Source organism: Pomacea canaliculata, linkage group LG9, assembly GCF_003073045.1.
Source record: "Pomacea canaliculata isolate SZHN2017 linkage group LG9, ASM307304v1, whole genome shotgun sequence".
NCBI classification, from domain to species: Eukaryota; Metazoa; Mollusca; class Gastropoda; order Architaenioglossa; family Ampullariidae; genus Pomacea; species Pomacea canaliculata.
The window spans coordinates 22,536,370-22,558,696 of record NC_037598.1 but is presented as its reverse complement, the minus strand read 5'-3'; the positions used below and the strand labels follow the sequence as shown (position 1 = coordinate 22,558,696).

At 35.3% G+C, this 22,327-nt stretch overlaps 1 protein-coding gene, 1 long non-coding RNA gene and 1 other non-coding gene across 10 annotated transcripts; all 3 read right to left on the bottom strand.

Annotated features, from left to right (window-relative positions):
* Positions 1-1,717: 1,717 nt before the first annotated feature.
* LOC112573023 lies at positions 1,718-1,824 on the bottom strand. The gene has a single exon (XR_003101132.1). It is a non-coding gene; the product is annotated as a U6 spliceosomal RNA (small nuclear RNA).
* Positions 1,825-4,246: 2,422 nt separating this feature from the next.
* Positions 4,247-22,268, bottom strand: LOC112571417 (nicolin-1-like). 8 transcript variants are annotated; one of them, XM_025250360.1, is made up of 11 exons: positions 22,071-22,268; positions 21,666-21,713; positions 19,191-19,220; positions 16,609-16,623; positions 15,147-15,234; positions 14,139-14,236; positions 13,275-13,385; positions 12,612-12,686; positions 11,752-11,787; positions 4,753-4,857; positions 4,247-4,550 (listed from the first exon to the last, which is right to left on the bottom strand). In XM_025250360.1, exons 1-11 carry the CDS (start codon positions 22,194-22,196, stop codon positions 4,509-4,511), a joined length of 774 nt encoding a protein of 257 aa, XP_025106145.1. In that variant the 5' UTR covers positions 22,197-22,268; the 3' UTR covers positions 4,247-4,508. The 8 variants fall into 8 exon arrangements, with proteins under 8 accessions (XP_025106145.1, XP_025106147.1, XP_025106146.1 ...); XM_025250362.1 differs by lacking the exon at positions 11,752-11,787; XM_025250361.1 differs by lacking the exon at positions 16,609-16,623.
* On the bottom strand, positions 5,970-10,918 carry LOC112571422. The gene is made up of 5 exons (XR_003100816.1): positions 10,258-10,918; positions 9,655-9,728; positions 8,540-8,671; positions 7,376-7,531; positions 5,970-7,121 (listed from the first exon to the last, which is right to left on the bottom strand). It is a non-coding gene; the product is annotated as an uncharacterized LOC112571422 (long non-coding RNA).
* Positions 22,269-22,327: the final 59 nt, after the last annotated feature.

Genomic DNA, 22,327 nt, shown 5'->3' with positions numbered 1-22,327 from the left:
TGGGAATTCTGCCCCCAAACCTTTCGTTTTAAATACTTGTCGGTATGCTTGGAAAAACCCTCACATATTGCCTGCACGCTAACGGCCTCGTTCACCAAGTATAAACAGGACTATACAGTAAAGTACCGATCCAACTACTTTCGTTTCTTTTGTATTATGACAAAAGAACGCACTTGAAATTGTACGCTAAGCGAGTGCGTGGAATATTTTTGGAGGGTAGTCCATGATTCCGTGTCACGATGGTGTGGCGAAGACATTGGTTAGACTGTTAGAGGAAGAAAAGGTTGGACGGAGGAACAGTACAGTGGTGGGGGTAATGACGAGGGAGTGGCAGAATGATATGGGGGATGGAATAGGACACTTGGGGTGTGGGGAGAGAACAGAACGTGAGAAGAAAGCACACACTATCGGGTGGAGTCGTTGTGAAGGTGGGGGAGCTGGTGGAAGAGTGTGTGCGTGTTGACGTGCGGTGCGCACGCTCTCTCCGACCACACCTTGACCTGGTCATTGTGACCTTTAGACCCCGACCGCTTCCCGCCAAAACTTGTGCCTGCGTGCGGGCGGCTGTTCATTCACTCCTCCATTCAAGGGATTTGCCCGCACTGGCTTTCGCGCTCACGTGACGTGTGCAAAACACGCCCCTCTCCTTCAACAATCCCCCACCCACACCCACACGGCTTGCGCCCCCACCCTCACATTACTTTATCATTTACAACCATTTTTCATCACGACTTCAGGGCGAGGACGTTGCAGGAGTACGCAGAACAAGCATTCCACTATGCTATGGACATTAGAACTCACTTCTGAACATTCGGATTACGTTAATTAATTGCTATTTTATTATAAATTATTATTAATTATATGCAATGGAAAAGAAATTGTGAGATAAAGTTAGTTTATACAGATAACAATATCCGTATAGAATGTATAGCCTAAAGGTTCCTTCAAAAGCAGTTTGATTTACATGGTTGTCAAATTTTATTTTCACAAAAAATTGGAATCCCTCGATCAGAATAATTGTCAGATGTCGATTGTTAGTGCCTTTCCCAAAACACGTTTAAACAATAGTAATTGAAAACAGTGACGGGGGTGGGGGGGGGATGTATCCTTCTCCCCCATGAGCCTAGCAAGATGTTTCATTAATTTAAAGGATTCATTAAGTTTAGGATTCGTGAAGCCTAGATAGGTCTAAACTCTAAGGCACCCTTCCTTACCCATTCTTTCCGATTGTGGTCTGTTATTGCTGGCTGTACACAGTGCCTCATTCACATTCTCAGAAAGTCAAGAACTTGCTAGTCCGGAAAACGAAACGAGCACCTGAGTTCTTTTTGCATCTGAACATGTCACACCACTTCTTCACTCTCTTATAACGTGTACTTGTAGGTAGGTCGCACTCACTGCTCTGACCAGTTATTATAATGAACATTAAGTAGCAGACAATGGACCGTAAAATACGTGTAGCCTGTGTAGGGACTCTAAACAACATGATGAAAATGCAAGAGCATGATGTAATGCATTGGATAAAGGTATGAAGGGATATAGGCGCTATAAACAGTGTAGAGATGCAATATAGTTACATAATGGTTCACGTGACAGATAGTATTACAAAAGTTATTAAGCATAATTCAGGGATTATGATGATCCGCTATTGCTTTAAAAATACAAAAATCGTCAGAACACCGTCTGACATCTTTAAAGTTAACAAAAATAATATTTTAAAAATTTGGAACGCTTCACGATTGTGCGTGTCATCCTTGCGCCAGGGGCCATGCTAATCTTCTCTGTATCGTTCCAATTTTAGTGTATGTACTACTCGAGTAGTACACTGTTCCTCCCGTGTAGCACTACTATAGACAGTCCCATTCCTTTTTTGATAGTAAGTGTGGTGTGTTACAGTGTGTTGTACCTCACAGTTTACTTAGAAATTACAACCATTTGATAGATCACTTGACAAAAATAAACAAAACGTTTGACATTCGTTTTATAGAAAATTTATTTATAAGTTTGACTTCAATTAGCATTTTTTAAACACCACGCGTTGAGAACAAACTTGGAGGTAAACACTTGAAGCGAAAAACGAATGCAATACGTCAAGGTAAGGGAGGTAACCTCAAATTACAGTCAACTCTTGCTTGTCGGTGTTCGCGTTTGCATGCTCGAATAAGGATATTTTTCTAAATCATAAAATAACTCGTACACCCTAGCATGCTCTTGTCACTTCCAAGCAGAGATACATAGAGGTTTACTTCTTTACTTTCGCTGAAGCACATTATTTTCTAAGTTTTCTTCTTTTTTTTTTTTGGGGGGGGGGGTGAAATGTTGTAGAGTTTGGTCCCTTTGCCAGCGCACTCGTTTGAAATGTAAACAAGAGCACGGCTTCTGCAGTTATTAGTATTATTTTATAAATAACCTTTTAATTTGAACATACAAGGATCCCAACGCAAAACGATACCTGGAGAAGTAGATTACGAATGAACCATTTCGTTTTAAGCCTATTTTTAAGGACAAAATTATTGAAAATCAAAAAGTTCAAGCTAATCGGAGTTAACGCCCTGCACACAATCCACAGATCAAACGAGATATGTGCAAGTAAATAGGATAGAAATTACACATTACATACACATTACATACTCAATCGACTTTACAGAAAAAAATTTGGAACGCTTCATGATTGTGCGTGTCATTCTTCCAAATTCGTCGAATCTTCTCCAATCATATCCGCTTATATCATCCATAATGTGTGGCTTTTTTGTTATGATTTGTAGCTACGTGTTTGAAACTGTTGAAGGGGTTATTGCTATTTTCTGTATTTATATAAATTGTTTTATGTATGTTTACCTTCGTGTTTGGTTTTGTTTTCGTTTAGACGGAATTGGTTAATGTTGCGTGCGTTATCTACTCTCGTCAAATTTATCTTGGCTTCGGTTGTGGCTTGTAGTTGAGTGTTTGTGACTGTATAAAAATTCTGCTAATTCCTGCATTCAGACATATTTTTTTAACCTTTTTTTAAAATTTCGATAAAGTTGTGCATTAATTGCGTCGCTTAGTCTCGTCTGCTCACTATCCTAGTTGTGTTTTTCTGGCGTGACTTAAATGTAGTGGTCAGTTTGTAACTGTTGAAATGGTTTCTTTTTATTGCTGCTTTGATACATGTTTGTTTATGTTTACATTTGTGTGAAATAGAAGTCAGTTGTATGCTTATCCAAAACGATGAAGCAAGGGAAATAACCAATGAAAGTAACGTCAATGGAGTTATTCAGAAGCCTGTGTGCCTGAGTTTTCTCTCATTGCTTGATGACTTGTTCATTCGCATCTGTCAAGTAGTTTGAACGGGGGATATCTGAATATTGCAAGAAAATTCTGAAAGTCTCGTCATCGGAATTTTAAAGAGATTCATAAGTAATGCTAAAGTGAGGTAGATGTAATGGGATGTTATACGATAACCAGATCGAAATGAATGCTTACTATATGGATACCTTGTTTCAACGTTGTTGATACGTATATATGCTGTACACAGATTTTTTTATTAAAGTCTCCGCGCATTTAACGGGTCATTGTAAATTAAGGATCACGTTACGAGGGTAAAGTATTTTACTAAAAGAGAAGATAAAGATTCGACACAGATTTTTTTTTTTATATATATATATACAGAGAAGATTATCATGGCCCCTTTATTTCCATCCTTCTGTGCTTCTCTCTGTAGATTGGTACTGCGCAAAGGCCGAATTAAGTAGTCGGTACAGGAGGGCGTGGCCGCGGTCACAATACAGGTCAGAGTGGCTTCACTTTCCTGCCTGTGGGATCTCTTAATTAGTCTTTGATCAAGGCTTATAGGTAATACTGAGATACAAACAATACACTGTTTAGTGAAACCAGCTTATCACATCTGAAAAATTATTTACCAGGACGTTTGCAATGTAAATTACTACAATTCCACAACACCACGCTTTCCTGTTTGATCAGCGGCCATCACCATTGGTGGCGCTTGCGTTACTGACACCTCACCTATAGGCTGATCACGGAAAAGTTCGTGCTCTGCTCTGATGAAGCATCTTGTATTTAGTGTCTTTTGTCAAATTGCCCCACTTTTTTGTGTGCTACAATATTACAGTTTTATGCATAGTTTCGAAAAAGAGAAATACCGTGTTTCGGGCCTAGTTTTATACATGTTTTTATACCTTATTTCAAACACGAATGGAGAAAAGGGAAGGGAGTAACTTATAAAAGGAAAAACAAAGTTCCAGACTGACAGGTTGTGTGCTTTATTGCATTCACGATTAAAACTTGCTGGCTGCAAAATGAGCTTGTGCTATATGGGGTGCACATATACACAAATACACACTGCCACGATAACAGAAAATGTATAACTTTCAAAACCATATTACAATAATTAAGACTTTTAAAAAGCTGCAAAGGTATTCACTGATATGAAAACAAATACTGTATCAGTCCAGCTGACACTGTCAAGCATATCTCTGAACATCGAAGAAAGTGTGTTTTCCAGCATTTCAGGTATAAGCCAAAAGGTTGACATCATAGCAGCCATCAATCTGAAAAAAAAAAATTTTTAAAACCATGACATAATCTATAAAAGATGTCAGGGTACACTTTGCTAAGAAGTTAAAAGCTGCAAACATATCAGGGTATGAACATGGAAGAATGAATGCACACACACACACATTCACTCGCTCATATATGCACACAGAAATACACCACACACACACACACACAAATTGCCCCATCAAGACCTGCCTGAAAACGTCCTAAAGATTGATTGGTTTGAACACTAGAAGCTTCTTCTGCAAGGGCCCACAACTGCTGTAGTTGAGAAGATATTTGTTCCACATCAGGAACCCTCTGAAATAAATAAAGCACATGTATGCAGGTGTGTGTATGTGTACAGATGTATACCCATGCAAAAATCTGTGTCTGTTCCAGACATATTTACATGCATTCACGTGCAGATGTCAGTGGTTGTTTGTCTATTACTTGTTCCTTGTTCATATAGCACACAACAAGGTATGTTAAAGTTCAAAATGCGCCATGGAAAATAAAGCGCAGTGTTTGTAAAAGATTTCAGCTGCTAATTATGTACACATTATTTTATCATTTGTTGAAATAAGGATAAAAGTAGTATATTGAACATCTTGTGCATTAGAACATTAGGTTTCTACAAGTTCCAAGTTCAAAATGTGATTATGTACTTTCTGCTGAAAATACTAATACTAAAATATGCATTTTCCTGACAACTTTAAGTGAATGCTACACTTGTTAAGTGATACAGCCATTCTGTAAAAAATGGTGTTTATTTAGTAGCTGACGATTTTAAAGCCAACATGATCAAAGTACTTATATTTATACTGAAATAGACACAAATTGTTTTGAAATAAACAAAAGTAGAAAGAGATGGGGGAAGTTTGTGAGACTACGTGTGGGTGTTATTCTCTAAACTACATTGCCATCTATACTTTTTACTATGCTTCCTATGAAAGCAAGCTTCTTTTAAATGTTCTTGTGATAACATCTTTTCATTCTATCATTTTATATTCTCCTATGGTTTTTAAACTTACAGGTGATATAATCTACATTACGTGGCCTACATTGGCTTCCTGTGGAGAAGCTAATTGAGCACAACCCAGATAGCATTGAAACATTTTATAAATGTTTATAAAAAGTTTACGCATTATGTTTTAATAATGTTTGCACAAAATGTTCATAAAACGTAAATTATGCCCATTAAAATTACGTTTTAAAAACGTTTAATTAAGAGCTTCCGGAAACGAGTTTTAAACGTTTTATAAACGTATTTTTGTAAATGTTTTAAGCAAAATGTTTCAATAATGTTTGCAGAAAATGTTATTTAAACGTTTAATATGCCCATTAAAGTTAGGTTTTAAAAACGTTTAATTTTAAACCACACGTACTCTCTGAAGTTCCACTTCAAACCTGGTAAGAATGACATACACAGATTTTCATTTCCTTTTCATGAAAACATATTTAATTAATGTCATTCAGTATAAACCCAGAAAACATTTACATCATACAATAACAATTTATGTTACTTGTACAACAAATGGTGACCATTTGTGATAACGATGAATCAATGATACATAAAAAAGAAAAAAGAGAAAAAAGTATAGGAATTAATTAAACAGTGATAAATGAAAGCAAAGGAATTTTCTTAAATGAACAGACTTTTAAATATTTCAATTTCAAATGATTAAAGGAGAGATGTTGGGGCCCCGTGCTCCATTGGGAGTCGCAAGGAATAATTAAACTAAAATTAAATAGAACTTTAGATTTACTATAAAAAAGAGTGAAATGCAAATGTACATTTGAATGATGCACAAAATACACAAAAATATGGTTATATCCATCTGTAGATAACAACATTCAAATCTCTATCCTTATACAATAAACATATTCCAATTAACCAGGCTTTTTAGTGTTACAAAACTCTGTAAAGCAAAGCTGAACAAGGTTCATGTACTTCTTGTAAAGAGGCTTTAAGAAATTTATTTAGAACATGATCAGTTTGTCCTATGATAACTAAGAATAGGGATATCGTGTTGGTGCTGCACTTCTCCAGGGTTCCCAGGAATCAAGGATGGTGCCAGGTAAGGACCTTTCATGCATTTGTAAGGACCTAAGTGATCGTCATCAATGCTTTAGGTTTTCTTATGTACGGTCGGAAAGAGGTATTATTTATGAATCTTCGGTCTTCTCTATTTTCTGAGATACATGTATTACTATTCTAGCAATAAATAATCAAAGAGTTAATTCTGATGCCTATCTGCCATATTTAAATAACTTAAAAAGTTTTTACCTCAGGTGCCTGGCCTTAATTGAAGATTAGGATAATAACAATGTCACAGTTTTTACTTTCAATTTCTTGGAAGTCTCTTTTTGCCAAATCCCAACGAGGAAACGTAGCTACACAATTCTGCCATAATATTCCAGTAAATTCACAGGGCACAGAAACACAGTTGTCACTTCCTTGAAATATGCTAGCATTTAGTTTCGTTCTCTCCTCTGCTTTCTACCCCGACTCTTTCTGCTGCTGCTTTCTTCGATGATATTATCTGAAGCCTCCATGCACCCATTGTTCTTCTGTACGGCTTCTGAAGATAATAAAAATGGGAAAATTGGGATTTGTAAATTAAAGAAGGTTAATAGGTTTACAGATTAAAAAAAGACTAAAAGAAGTCCTACACCACACTGTGGAGCTAGTGATGAAAAATGTCAATTTATATTATACAAAAATAAGCACTTTTATCAGCACCTCTCCTTTTTGGTTCAAAATATGTATATAAAACAAATCCTCTATCTGTAACTTTATAATAATAATTACTAATATTTATGCATCATCACTTACTGCATATCATGGTCTGCACCTTTGAAAGCCCCTTGAATGCACACTTTTCTCCTCTTTGGCCTTTAGTTATAAAACCTTGTCGGCCAAGATTCGCCGCATGATCCTTTTCAGGCAATCCTTTGCATCCGTACCACCCACACAAGAGAGGCTTCTGATCTGCAAATGCATTAGAAACAGTAAACACATCTGTCAAAAATATTCCACATGTCATAGGCAAGACAGGGTGTAGTGAAAAATACATGGCATTGATTATTTGTGCTCACAAATCACCTAGTTAAGCTTAAACCATACACAAAATGCTCAACATTTACACGCCTACAAAACAAAACCGAAAAACCCATAGAACCTTTTTTCTGCCAAGAGTCTGCGATATTTGGTCAAACATTTAGTTATTGTATTAGCAGGGTCAGACCACATGATGTTGCTAGCCTGAGACTTGGATGTTCTCAATGCATTCCTGCCTTAAACGAATACGGAAAATAAATCAGCGGGCACCTCTTTCACAAAAAAGCTGACATCTAATGGTTCATTCTCCAATAGCCATAAAAGTTATGATGCTGAAACCTTTTGAAACTGGATTTACAATCTAACTCTCGTAATGAATCATGTTCCAAAATATATGTGTACGTTAGATTCACAAGAACTGATCCTTCTCAAATGTGTTCCCTACAAAAACATAAGGTTTTCAAAAACGTAAAGCTACGCTGTAAAAATTTACATAAACTACTACAAATTATTTCAATAAAGACTTTAACAATGAAATCTGCTTCACATGCAAGTAATTCATGAGTCATCATTAAGGCATCCTTGCAGCTCTAACAGCTCCTGCCAGAGTGCTAGAGCAGGTTTGTATTTGCTTATCAGAGCAGTCAAATGATTCAGCATATCTTTTGCTTCCTGCAGAATCAATTTTAAGTCTGTCCCTTGTTTGAGAATGTGCTGGACTAATGCTGCAACAGCATGAATACAGCACAGTGATTGAAAGTGGACAATTCACTTTTAAATACTATTGGTGAACAAAGCCTATCAATGGTGGTTGTGAAGCAGTAACTCTTGTATAACCAACACTATCTGCAACATCAGATTGTGAAGGGGAATTCACAACGAAATGGAATAGGTAAACCAATAAGAAAAAAAGCCCTAATATAAAATTGTCTACATTACCTGCGTTAGACACTCCCTGGATACTGCCTTCTACTGCTGCAGTTTGAGGTTTGTCTCTTCTTGTTCTCCTTGCAGAGCATCAATGGGGTGCTCTCGTGATGATGCCAATATTCTGGTGGTTAGTGCATTCACCTGTGGGCACAAATGGTTGTTTATCACTTTTGGTTGTAGTGAGTCTGGCAGTGGTGGTGCTGCATGTGCTGACTGAGATCTAAAGTAGTCTTTTCTGTGAGCTGTCTCGGCCTAACATAATTAACAAGCATACCAAATATTAATAAGTGTGCATTTAAATGACAAGTTTTGAAAATTTAAGAATTTCTTATGTCAAAAATTGAAGAATAAAATAATAAATAATTCTTATGCTATACCAATCATAATATCAATATTACCCTCATGAAAAATTGAAATGAACTGCTGAAAGGATGAGCTGGGATTGCCGTGGTTATTGTTAAACGGCAATTCTCATTTCATGGCTCCAGACCACAAAAATTCTAATTACTGGATTCATACAAATGCCCCATTAACAGCACTCAAGCATTTTCGAAAAATTACAATAATGGGAATCTGTGCTGATTTTGTCAGGTGTTCTCCAAACCTATGAATTCCTTGATCTCTGTTATTCTATAATTAAAACAGGAAAAATCTATTGTTTCAAGATTTGCTGTATACTAGCTATTAACATCTGCTTGTCTGACAACCAAATACTCATCTGAAAAGACAATTTCTTTTCAAGCTATAAAATACTTCATGAATAATGAAATGCACTGTTTTACCACACAATACTGTGCAAATTTTACATGAAAAATCAGTCTGTTCACTGAGATCACAGAGCATTTAGATGTCAATTGTCATATGGCTGTATGTTCCAGTCTGTAACCACAATAAACCCAAAGCAAGGTCTATGTGAAAGACACTGACAATATCCCAAAGCTTTTTTAAAAAAAATAAATAGGAACAATACTTTGAAACTGTATCTATAGACTGACCAAAACAATATTAACCAGGCTGATGCAACATCCAATCTATGAATATATATATCTATATGTGACAATGAACAAACAGTATAAAAGTACCCCTAAGAACTCAAAATGCAAACATGCAGAGTCTAGGTATACCTGTCTGGCAGAGTTCCCTCCTTCACATGTTTTGTCACCTTACTTGGTGGCAAGTCTGCTGCCATATTTGTGTGCTGAAAAAAAATAAACCATCATTCAAGAACCCTTCCCAGAAAGGCTAACTTTTTGTCGTGGGAGTGGGTTAAACTTTTCACTTTATTTGTCATATTTAGTCTAGAGATTATGACTGCATATATACTTATGTCCAACTTGTATACTCAAGGAATTATGCTGAATGAAGGAAACACAGCAAGCCATTACTGTTCAGCTGACATGATTAATGTACTGACTGCAATTTACTTCTCTGGTATGCAATGTTATGATGCCATAGAAATAAAATGTTATTAAATAAAACTATCATCAATGAAGGATATTTTAAGAAAATAAACACAAACAAATAAACATCATAATCAAAAATGATTATACAATAAAAGTGGTACTGTTTCGCACTTTCTGCCATAGATAATGGTACAGCAATGAAAAACAAATGCAAGTAGTACATAACTATAGTAATGGTAGCGGTGTTAAACACACACACATATACGAAGACATGCATGATTTAATAACAATAATAAATGTAAAATTTGTAAAGCGGATACTCACACTCCATTGTTTGTATCGGATCTGTCTTTTTCTTTCTGTTCCGCCAACTCTGCTTCAACAATTTTATTTACTCCGCTTCGTCCAGTAGTACGACATGATTTGGACATCAGTTGCCTTAACGTCTTAGATTATGTACGAGCGCACTATTCAAAACGAAAACTTTGTTTGACAAATCACACCTAAAAGCATACATTAAGTCTGTGTTGTACTAGAACACGGTATATAAGAGTTTTACAACCCAATGTTTCTCGCAAAGCACGCGTGTCGTAAGCAGCAGACAAAATTTCGCGCCGCGTAGAATCATGGGAGTACACGCATTAAGGAGAATAGGAAATATTTAGTTACGTAGCATAGATGTTTTATAAACTGCGAATGATTTTAGAATATCAAACCTAGTGATAAGAAAATATATAACAAAGTATTTAAAATGTTTTTTGTGAGGATTATCAGTATCTACGCCGCAAAGGTACGCAAATAACATTTTGAGGTGTTTTAAAAAATTTCGTCATCAGCGGGCTTATGACGCGCGCAGTGAAAGACGTTAACTTTTACATGTTTATAAAACATTTATTTAACATTTAGGTTTTAAATGGTTTATTTTCTAACACTTTAAAAATGTTTTAAACATGTTTCATTTTAAAATGTTTTTTGGTAAATTTTTAAAAAATGTTTCTAAAATGTTTCATATAAAACCTAAACCTTATTAAAACCATGTAAACCATTTTTAAACGTTTTTATAATGTTTCCATGCTATCTGGGAAATTGTTAACCTTAACCTATGGCTGTCTTCACGACCTTGCGCCTGTCTATCTGCAAGAACTCATTCGCTGTTACCAACCCCAGCGGAACCTTCGTTCAGCAGCACACTTCAGACTTGAACGACCGAGTGTTCAGTCAGGGAATGCTAACAAGAAGACTGCGGGTTTCAGATCCTTCTCCAATGTAGCCCCACTTTTGTGGAACTCGCTTCCCCTCTCGACCAAGGAGTCTGATAGTATTGCATCTTTCAAGAAAAATCTTAAGACTCACTTGTTTAAACTTTTTTGAAGTTTTCATTTGACCTGCAGTTTGGTGGCTGCTGGGATCACCGCGCATTGAGCGCATCTTTGTGATGCGGATACTAGCGCGCTATAAAACTACATCATCATCATAATCTCAAAATCTCTAGCTCCTTGTGCGGTGTTTCTCTAATTCTGGTATTTACATTCACTTTAAGCCTTTGCATCAAAATTTCTTTGAAAATGTTGTAGTCACAAGTCATTCAGTAAAAAGCTCTATAATGTTTGCAAGCATTCTGTTTAAACATGAAAGCATGGAAATATACTGGATGCAGTTTCTTATTCAAAATAATTTCTTAGTCTCTCTTACGCAGGAAGTATAAGGGTTAGATGAAAAATAGCTATATCATTTTATCATAAAATAAACATAGAAAAGTGATGAAGGATTCAAGCAAGTTACTAGGAAACTTCTCTGCTTCAATTCCACCTGTCTCACCTCTTCTTCCCCTGTCACAGGGGAAGTAAGTAATTTCTGGAAAATTAATTTCAGCACAATAATCACCACAAAGACAACAAACCACGACAAACAATAATCACGACACTAATTACTACTAATCATGTAATAGTCTACGATCCAGTGCATCTGTAGTTTATTTTCAAGAAAAAAACCAATTTGAACAGAATGGTTTGTTAGCGTGGTCTTCAGCACAAAGGTATGTGATTTGAAGGCTAAGGTTAAGAATTATTTTTGAAACTAAGTTCATTGAAATACAAGAAAAGTTATCTGCAACACCTTTGTAAATGGAAACAACTTTACAATAAATAAAGTCAATGAGCATTTTTCATAAATATGATTTTTAAAGTCAGTACAATTTCTGAACTAAAAATCTATACAAAATGAAATTACAAATATGAAATTATCCTGGTAAAAATTGATTTCAATGATACTGAAGGAATTCTGGCAGCAGTCGAGTACTTTCCAAAAAAACTTTGTAATTTACTTCAAGCATTCATATACTCTGATTGAGAAAATCTTTAATTATGCATATATAAATATATAGTTGGGTGACTGTGGTCTGTATTGATAGATGAAAGTGGGGAGATATGGCTATATAAATGAATTCAGTAATTTGAAAATCCCAACAAGACTTTTATTCCAATAAAATAAAAACCTAATTTACTTTTACTTTCAACAACCTCTTATTTATCAATAATTTAATTCAGATTCCTACATTATAAAATATTTAAAATTATAAATAATTTTAATTATATCACTGAGCAAATTTTTTTTAACCACTCTGTGTAATGACCATATTGTCAACCAATTGAGTACAGGATTAATTTAGCTAAACTTACCTCCAAGGGTTTTCTGACTTTCTTTTCAGAAGATTCCTCCATCAACCATGCTGGCAAGGGATTGGGTTTAGTATTCTGGCATAAAAACAAGCATTGTTAGCATAGAAACCACTTAGGTACTGCAGAACTAAGCAAAACCAGAATCAAGATGGGACTTGATCAGATAGTCACTGCAACTAACTCAGATAGTATCAATTAAGGAGTATCACCACATATTCATACACACACATCAAGGCCGTGCTTAGGGGCAGGCAGACAAGATATCTGCCTAGGGGCTCGCGTTTTTGAGTCATCAGGGGTGATGGACTTTTGATTAATAAGGTAATTAAATCCCAACTAAAACAGTGGCACATGCCCTATGCCTCGGGCCCAGCAAGGACTGAGAACGGGCCTGATGCACATATATGCACACACACATGCACCCTACATCAGCTTAATGACAGAAATCAAAGTTAATTTTTTTAATACTTAGATAACTTTTTTCATTGAAGTTAAAGACAGACACAGTGTAGCTTGCTCTTGTCCATACTGTACGCTTATATTTACTAAGAAACACAAGATTTTAAAAACAATGTTCACCATCACAGTGGAATGTCAAGTGACCAGGAATGTATGTATATATTTATTCAGATTCACAAAGCTTTTTTGAGGCAGAGCACTTACTCCTGATGCTTGAAGCAGTTTCAAGTTCTCCATCCTGAAATCTTTCCAAACAGGAGACGGTTGTTGAAGAATAAATCGAAGGATTGTTATACCTTTTGGTTCACAGCAGAACTGTGAACAAAGATATTAACATTTAAACACACAATTTAAATGTTGTACATAAAAATCAAACTGAGTAGAGTACAAATATATATAGATGATGGCTATATCTAATTTTATCCTCAATATACTTAGCATTACCTATGGTACTAGCATTTTCTTGTCATTGTAATCACTTATAGCCACAGGCCACTGACCAGACAGCCCATGACTTCTCCTAGACTAGGGGTTGGGAACATCTGGTCGGCAGGCCATAAAATACTCAGGAAATCATTTGGTCACAATTGATTGTGCAGCTGCATTTGTTTTGAATATCGTAATGTGGTGTTGAATGAATGCTAAAGTTAGAGCCATAAGTGTTATTCAACTGCACACAGGCGATACATTATACATGGCATATATATGTATCAGTAACAAAAATCTTAGGTACAATTTATTCTCTGTTTTTCAATTTTTACTTGGAGCCACCAAATACACACAAAAGGTAATATAACATTGAAAACATACTCTGGAGAAAAATACACGAAGCCAATGTATTATATGACTTTCCCATAGAAAAAAAGGAGTAATCACGAATAATTTAGTTAGGATCAGACAAAAAGTGTGGATTTACATAATGCTCAAACAACACTTCCTGCAGCAGATTAGGTGCTTATTAGTGAATGTAAAGCAAAAACATTATGAACAGCAGCTGATCATTTATTTATTAATAAATGTGAAACAAAAATATTATTAGTTCAATAAAGTTCAATAGCAGTAGATCACCTGTTTATTGGTGAATGTGAAATAGTCATGAGAACCTTCTTCAGAATGAGGATCTGGCATGAGTTTCACCGACTTCAGACAAGTTTTCCACTTGGAATCTGCAAATGTATTATCGAAAACATAAACTCTCTCTATATATATATCACTTGGTTTTAGTTCAAATGCCATAAAAAATATGAACATCAACTTAAACATTTTAGATAAACATTACACAAAACACTTGATAAACTAATCCTGAATACCAGAGCTGGTTACAATATATAACAGTCTAGCCCCCAATAAGCTCACAAACCTAGTTCCTTTAACAAGACTGAATACCAAGTTTGACAACAGAAATAGCTTATTTTATTAGCATGCACATCTAGCAAGACAATTTGGTGATTAGAACATTTGGCTATGCAGCACATAACTGGTTTGGGGCTTGCCTGTGCTAGTGATTGACTAGGTCCCCTTCACTTGGGCGGTCTGGTGGCACAATGCTTAACTCCTGTCACCAATACAGTGAGGATTGACTGTCCTGTGTTCAGATCTTGACTCATAAACAATTTTCTTTCCCTGCATATGGCATTTGTTTACAGGGCTGGCTGCTTTGCCACGATACAGCCTTAGTTGCTGGCTTGGCGTATAACCATTTTCCCCTCCTCTGCCCCTAGCTCACCAATGATGTGGATAACTGATTTATCAGGGAAAAGCAAAGGGAATCATTTACAGTTCATTGCTCCTACAGTAACTGGACTATAGGTCCTTTACATTTGTAGCTCATAGTATTACAGGAGTCAAGTCTGCTCAACTCTTTGAAGCTGAATGCTCACTGAGGCAAAATATCTCCCAAGCACACCAGTCAGATGCTTTAAAATATAGTAATATCTTCAATTTGGATCACATGCCATATGCAAAGAAACAAGTATTTGATTAAAATCATGCATGTTTCTATTCTTCCACAAATGGTATAAGCTACTTTTTTGTCATCATATGGTCGTCATTGACTCATGTAAACACAGTGCTTACCTGAATCCCCTGAAGTTAGTCCACCACGAAATTTTGCTTTCACTGTTAGGACAGCAACATAATAGTTCTTGAACCGAATTTCACCAATCTGGAGGGAAAATACTTAAATATTAGCAAAGTATATAGCATATAGAGGTATACATAAGTTTTTTATACCTCTAAACAAACTAAATGCTGAATTTTGCAAAGAATATTAGGACAAATTTTTATGAGTAGCAAATTTTAATCTTTCCTATGTCCTCCTCCCCAACTCCTCAAACAGCTCATACAGGGAGAGATTAATATAAAGAAAGATTACACACAAGTGAGCTTACACACACACACTCACACTAGCACACACACATGCACACAGAGGAATATACTGCTGTGTTCAGCATTGCAACTTAGTCCCCTAAAGACAGATTTCATACAAAGCAGATTCAGAACATTGCATTAAGAACAGAAAAATGGTGAATAATGAATGCAAGAAAAGGAAAAGCACAAAGCTGCAATTCAAAATGTAGATAAAATTATCAGAAATATCAGAAAATGCCACTGAAAAGCTTTGAAATAAGAGAGAGAGAGAGGATGTGACATTAAAAGAGAAGAGAACTGCAGGAAAAAGAATTATACAGAGAATGAAACACACAAAAGGGATAAAAATGTATTGATGCATGACAAGGATGTTTCATAACTTTTAGCATTTAAAACTTTGTTTCTTGCTAATTGATAATGCTTAAGTTTTCTGAAAATTTTTAACATACATTAAGGGAAACAAATTTTCAGCAGTGTTCTTTAAAGGTATTTGAGAAATGAGCTACAATGTATTTGATAAACCAGCAGTACACACAGTTAATAAAATTGTTTCCTACAACAAGGCAACATAACAGCCATATATATATATAAACAGATTAACATCAAAGAGCAGTTTATTGAGATTTTTTTCACTTCTGGCTCATTTTAATACATTTATGATCATCTCAAGAAACTTCTGGTATTATGGCACTGTATATCATAATATTTAATTGTTGTGATCTAAATTTTCATGTCTTTGTAATTTGTGTGGATATATCTTTCTCTAGTCATTATTATAATATTGCATTTACATGTTTCAAAAATTTTACAAACTGCTTTCTCATAAAAAACCATAATGTTATGTCACATTCTCTTTCTCTCTGCCTCTCCAGATGTTACACTATCATTTTCAAAATAATACAATGTCTTTTCATTTTATTCTGGATTCTGTGCTGAGTCTGACTCAGTACTTAGACATTGTAACTCAGCAGTCTCATTCTTTTCAATTACTTGTTCTGCGATCACTGGGCCAACATTATGGGGAGAATAGTTTCAAGAAGGTGCTAGATTTGATCAGATTTAAACATAGCTGTGAACAGTTGATAGAGGGCAATAAGAAGCATGCTTTTTGATTGCAGATGTTCTCAGCATTAGCACTTTTGAATTATCAGATCGACATTATGCTCACCTTTAGGAGGCCACCCTAAAAATATGGATGAACAGATACAGTTCTTAATTATCAAGAACTAACTATTACCTGCTATCTTACTGAGGTGATAATGTGCATATATTTAGTATGTTTATAACCGAGCATTTAAAAACCTTTAGTGAGGTAAACTATAGCATTACTTTCTGTGTTCCAGCTATCAAAATGATTGCACCTGTCAAAATGTATCCTCTTTGGAATAGGTAATATGTTAAAGTCTAATAAAAATGAGAGACTGGCACAATCAAAATATCTTTTGCGTGAAACATTTCATATAGTTAGCATATTCTGCAAGCATCATAAAAAAGATATTCTATCTATTGCACTGTGCTGCATCCCAAGCATGTAATATTTGTTAGTATTGATGAGGTACCTACACACACTTCTTCACTATTTATGATAGTCACACATATGTACATCTAATTATAGGACTGCATTGCCACATTGCGTATATATTTGATATTATGTAGGTTTTGCACTATATGTTAACCACACATTTGACTCTTGAATATCTCAACAGCTTTGATAGATTTACTAATAAAGTACAAATAAAGAAACAAATAAATAAAAATAAAAAGGGCCGTTACTAAATAGATTTTTTAGGTTATTACCCAGAAATGTGGCCTAGAAGAACAAATGGAATGTGTGTGTGTGTTTAAGCTGATATGTATGTGCATGTGCCTATATATTTGTAAATTAAGTATGAACAATTAAGAAAGAGAAATATTTCCCTAAAAGACTTTTGTGTTCTTGGTCCTGACTAATTGCATGTGTTCATATACCTAAACTTATTTGATTACATATCCAGCGAACTATATACTCTATATGACCAATATGCTTCATATGATTTGATTGAAAAAGCATGCATGAGGAAAAAAGCAAATGAGAGAGCCAGAGAATAAGTTGTGAATGTACGAGTTGGTATGAATCAGTGAATATGTGTGTGTGTGCATGCATAAATATGCAGATATATAGGGGTGAATAATATAATTAATATCACAGAATTTTGAATGTTTACAGAGATATGAGTTCAATTATTTAAAGTTAAATTTAAAGTTCAGAACTCTGCTGCACATCTCGTGCTTAGAGCTAAAAAACAGGACCACACCACCACTCTCCTTTGTTTTCTACACTTGCTTCCCATCCATTCTCACAACCAGTACAAACTGTCCGTACTGTGTTTTAATTTCTTTGGAGGTACCTGCCCTGATTATTTCTCTGAACTGCTCTTCCCTTACATCCCAGCTAGACAACTCCACTCCTTGTCGGATGATCATCTTCTTACTCTTCCCGACCCAAAACAACAACATATGGCCACAGGATTTTTGGTTATTGTGCAGCAAAACAATGAAACTCTCTCCCTTTCCATATCTGTCACCTACCCGGCCACTATTGAATCCTTTAAACGTGCACTGAAAACACACCCCTTCCGTAAGCATCACTCCTAATAACCTTTTCCATAATGCTAGTATTTTTTCACACCCTTCCTTTTGCAATATCATGTTACTCTCAGCTCTTGTTCTTGTTATTTGGTTCCTCTTTGTGTTTTCTGTATTTGATTTTATTTTTCGATTAGTACGGTTGTTGATTCTTTTATAGTTCATATGCTATTCGATTGTTTTCCTGTTCCTCATATGCTGTCCATGTTGTGTTCTTGTTCTTAGGCGCTAAGAGCATGCTCCTAAGAAGTGTGAGTATGCGCTTTACAAAATTTGCATTTATTATTATTATGTGTGTATATATTTGATCTACACATTTTACATTGTGTGTTATGTGGATAACTGATTTTTGAAAATCTCAATTGCTCTAAGAGGGGAAAAGGATAAAGTATTTTGTGTCTTGTACCTGACCACCTTCCCTCATGAGTTAATACAGTAGCTGATCTTTATCATATTGTTTTAAAGTATTTTTATGTCTTCAACAAATGGCATAATAATTCCACTAAGACCTTCTAAAGTAAAACTAACTCTGCACATAATTATTTCTTGCTCAGACCCCTACCCATCCATCCCCCCATCAATAATTTTTTGTGAAGGGATTTGGGGCCGATCATAAAGTAATTATGTCTTCACAATACCCCTCATGTACTGAGGTATTTATAGTACAGCATCTGCATCTAGCCAAGAAATGAATCCCAAAAAGATTAAATGTTTGTCAGTTATTCAAAAGATATTTTTAATTTAAAATCAACTTGTAATAAAAAGATCATCATAAAAGACTGCAATTATCTTTCCCAAGTTAAAAATATCAATCATTCGTAATGGTAACATTGTCAAATATCTATAAAATGTATAAGAATCTGAACTATAAAGTATGTGAAAACTGAATATTTTAAAGGAAACGTAAACATGCAGAACGTTGCAGACATTAATCAACTAAAAAATTTGAAAACATCAGTCGTGAATCAGCTAACTTCTATGTGTAAAGAAAACTTCACAAAAAGCAGAACTTAAAAGGTGATGCTCTAATGGTGAAATCTGATCTGTTAAGTGTTATGACGGAAAAACAATGCTGTTGTGCTCCTTGATTGGAATAAAAGCTCAAATGTTAAATAACAAACATACATGAACATCTTCACATTCCATTGGCTTTGCCTGAAAACAATTGCAAAGCATTCCTCAGAAAATGAATTTCTGTGTCAAATATCACTCTTCCAGTATTTTTGTGTTACAACAAACAAAGCTTGTGCAAAGTTCCCTACACACTATATGCAAGTGTTATAATGATTTTCTTTTCTTTGCTTAAAACAGTGTAATCAAATTGTTATAAAGTTTTAATTAAAAAATTCATGATATTTCCACACTTTTATATAATGCTCACTTTATGCTACACTTTTATTTGCATCAGGTTAACATTTATTTGTTGTAAAAATTTTATAAGCTGACTTAATCTATATTAGCCATTACATTATGATATATAGTCATTAGCACATCATTTAGCACTGCTAAACTCTTACAATAATTGAAACATTCATTCTCTCTTATCTTTATACAAACAGTGAATAAAATCCAACTATTCTGAGTCTAAAAAAGTCTCAAAAATGTAGCCTGCGAACAATTTGGGTTTTTTTTCTTTATTAGGAAATAAACAGACCATAGCTCTTTTTTAACTCTGCCATTGTTGGTCCCAAACCTGGATGAGAAAGGAGGAGGGTTGGGTGTAGGGCTAGTAATGCTGCCCTGTAAAATTCTTTTACGCTACAGAAATAACACCTAGAGAAACAACTGGACCTATGATGGCGAGGGATCAAAGCCAAAAGGATGTCTCCAGTGTGATGGCAGAGCTACTAGAAGAGCTGCAAAACAGGGATGGGACATGCACCTTGGCAGAAACAATCTAACTTTGGCAGTGGTGATGACTAGCTGTGCCACATGCCTCCAGATTGAATCCCCAGATCAGCGCTGGGATGGACACCGAAGGGAAAGAGGAACAGAGGAAGGCACAAAGAGACATGGAGGCAAACTGTTGAGAAGGACCTCCAGAAGAAGAGACCTATCCCTTCAGGCAGCCCCTAGAGCAGCAGCAGACAGAACCAGATGGATGTCCCTTGTTGTCACCTCAGGTGCCAGATGGCACAGACAGGACTGAATGAATAGCTTTTATTTGATTGGTCACCTATCCACTGCCAGGAGCATGAATCAAGAGATGAAAAGAAATGCAACAAAAACATAATAATTATGCCATAAAGATAAAAAAGTATAATTTATTGCACATTAAAAAAACTCAACTGCTTTGAAAATTTATTTATAATGTATACTTGAAGGTTTTCATTATTAAAAATTATTTTCTTTTATTTTGAAAAACATTTCACCAAGAAATGTAGAAATTTATTAGAGCACATAAATGAAACATATAATTTTATTGAAAAATTGTTATCATCCAGAAATTAACATCAGAATATATGCCCGAGATGGATCCAGAAATTTACAAAATACAACCTGTATATTGATACAATTTACAATTGGGAACCCAACCATATATGTTTGACCTGGTATTGGTACCACATTTGACCTAGTATTGTTATTATTATTCAAGATGTTTGACCTAGAGTCATCTCAAGGAAAAAATTATTAGTAGAAGAGAAGAAGAATTCATTTATTTGCCAAAGGACATTGCCCAAGGAACAGGTCTTAATGATGGCTGCCATTTACAATTACCAATCTCACACACACACTTGCAGACACCACTATATGCATTACCATATGTAAACCTAAAAAATAAAATGACTAAAAAAAAGGAAAGTCCTTTCCTTACAAAAATTTGGGGCAAACCCTTTCCCACACACACACTCTTTCTCTCTCTTACATGCACTATACACCACCAACACCTATCAATTCCAGTGCTTACTCCATGCATAAACATATCCAAAAACACATGGAACACTAATTCACACACTTTCGCTACACGCAGTGCCCATAAAGTTCCAAGAGACACATTCAGTCCTAACTTGTGCCATAGTGGAGTTCTGTGAGGCTACTGCTTTAGCATAAAAATTGTTTCTCATGTGGGATGTTCATTCTGGCATGAACATTTGTACCTGACCCTAGATGGCATGCAACAAAATAAGCAGAAGAAAGCTATCCACTGGACGTAATGTATTTGACTTACACAGGGTACTGTTCCTCTTAGATATTTATTGTACAAGCTTGGAGCATAAAGAACAACAAGCAAAATAAACCACTGAATTCACAATTTTTTAACAAACAGAAAGCAAAGGCCTGTACGTATTGCTTAATGGAGTCCACATGCAGCGATGTTCCACAGAGAAGCATACTGGGACTGGTTATTTTTACAGTATTTAGCAATTTATAAAATATCTCCTTGGGTGCATTTAGTCAGCTTGCAAAATATGATGATACAAAGATTTATGGTAAAGCATGTGACAGTCATCAATTGCAAGGTGAGGTTGATAATAATATTAAAAACACAGAGACAGACAAAAATATGACAAAAATTTTAATATTGATAAGTGCAAAAGTTTCATCACATTTTTAAATGCACAATGACAAGTGATGAAATACTTAAACAGATATAGCTACCTCTGATGATAGAAGGAACTTTTCAGTAATATTGGATAGTTCATTGTCCTTCAATCATCGCATCCAGAATGCCATTTAAAAAAATAAATTTTGAGATTAATAACGAGGTCATTTTCATTCTTAAATCAAGATACATGCTAATATTTTATAAAGCATTAGTGATCGAGACTGTATGTGGAATATTATAATATAGCGTGATGTCCATGCTTAAGATCAAAAATCATAACGCGTCTTCAAAAATGATCCAAAATGTGTGGAATTATTTCGAAGTTTTAATAAATAGCAATGCCAGTTGTGCACTGAACGACCTATGCAAAGTTAGAAGTGGGACAGTTATATAGGCCTGTGAATTACTCGAGTCTCAAATTTTATTACTGTCTTAGCGAAGGAGAAATGCTGCTTTACCTGAGTGCTGATTATGTTTGGGAATGTAACATCCACAACTTTGCATCCTTTGAAATCGTCCACCTTTCCATCTGCTAAAGTCAAGTATACAGGACTCTTAACCGTATAGTTTAATGGTTTATCCATTCTGTAACGTGTTATAAACCTAAGCGGCTATAATTGTGCTGTACTAAGCATACGGCCATGATGGAGTCCTCAGCAACGAGGTTAGCAATTTACATTTCTTTGTCTTTTTAATTTCAAAGTTTACTAATAAA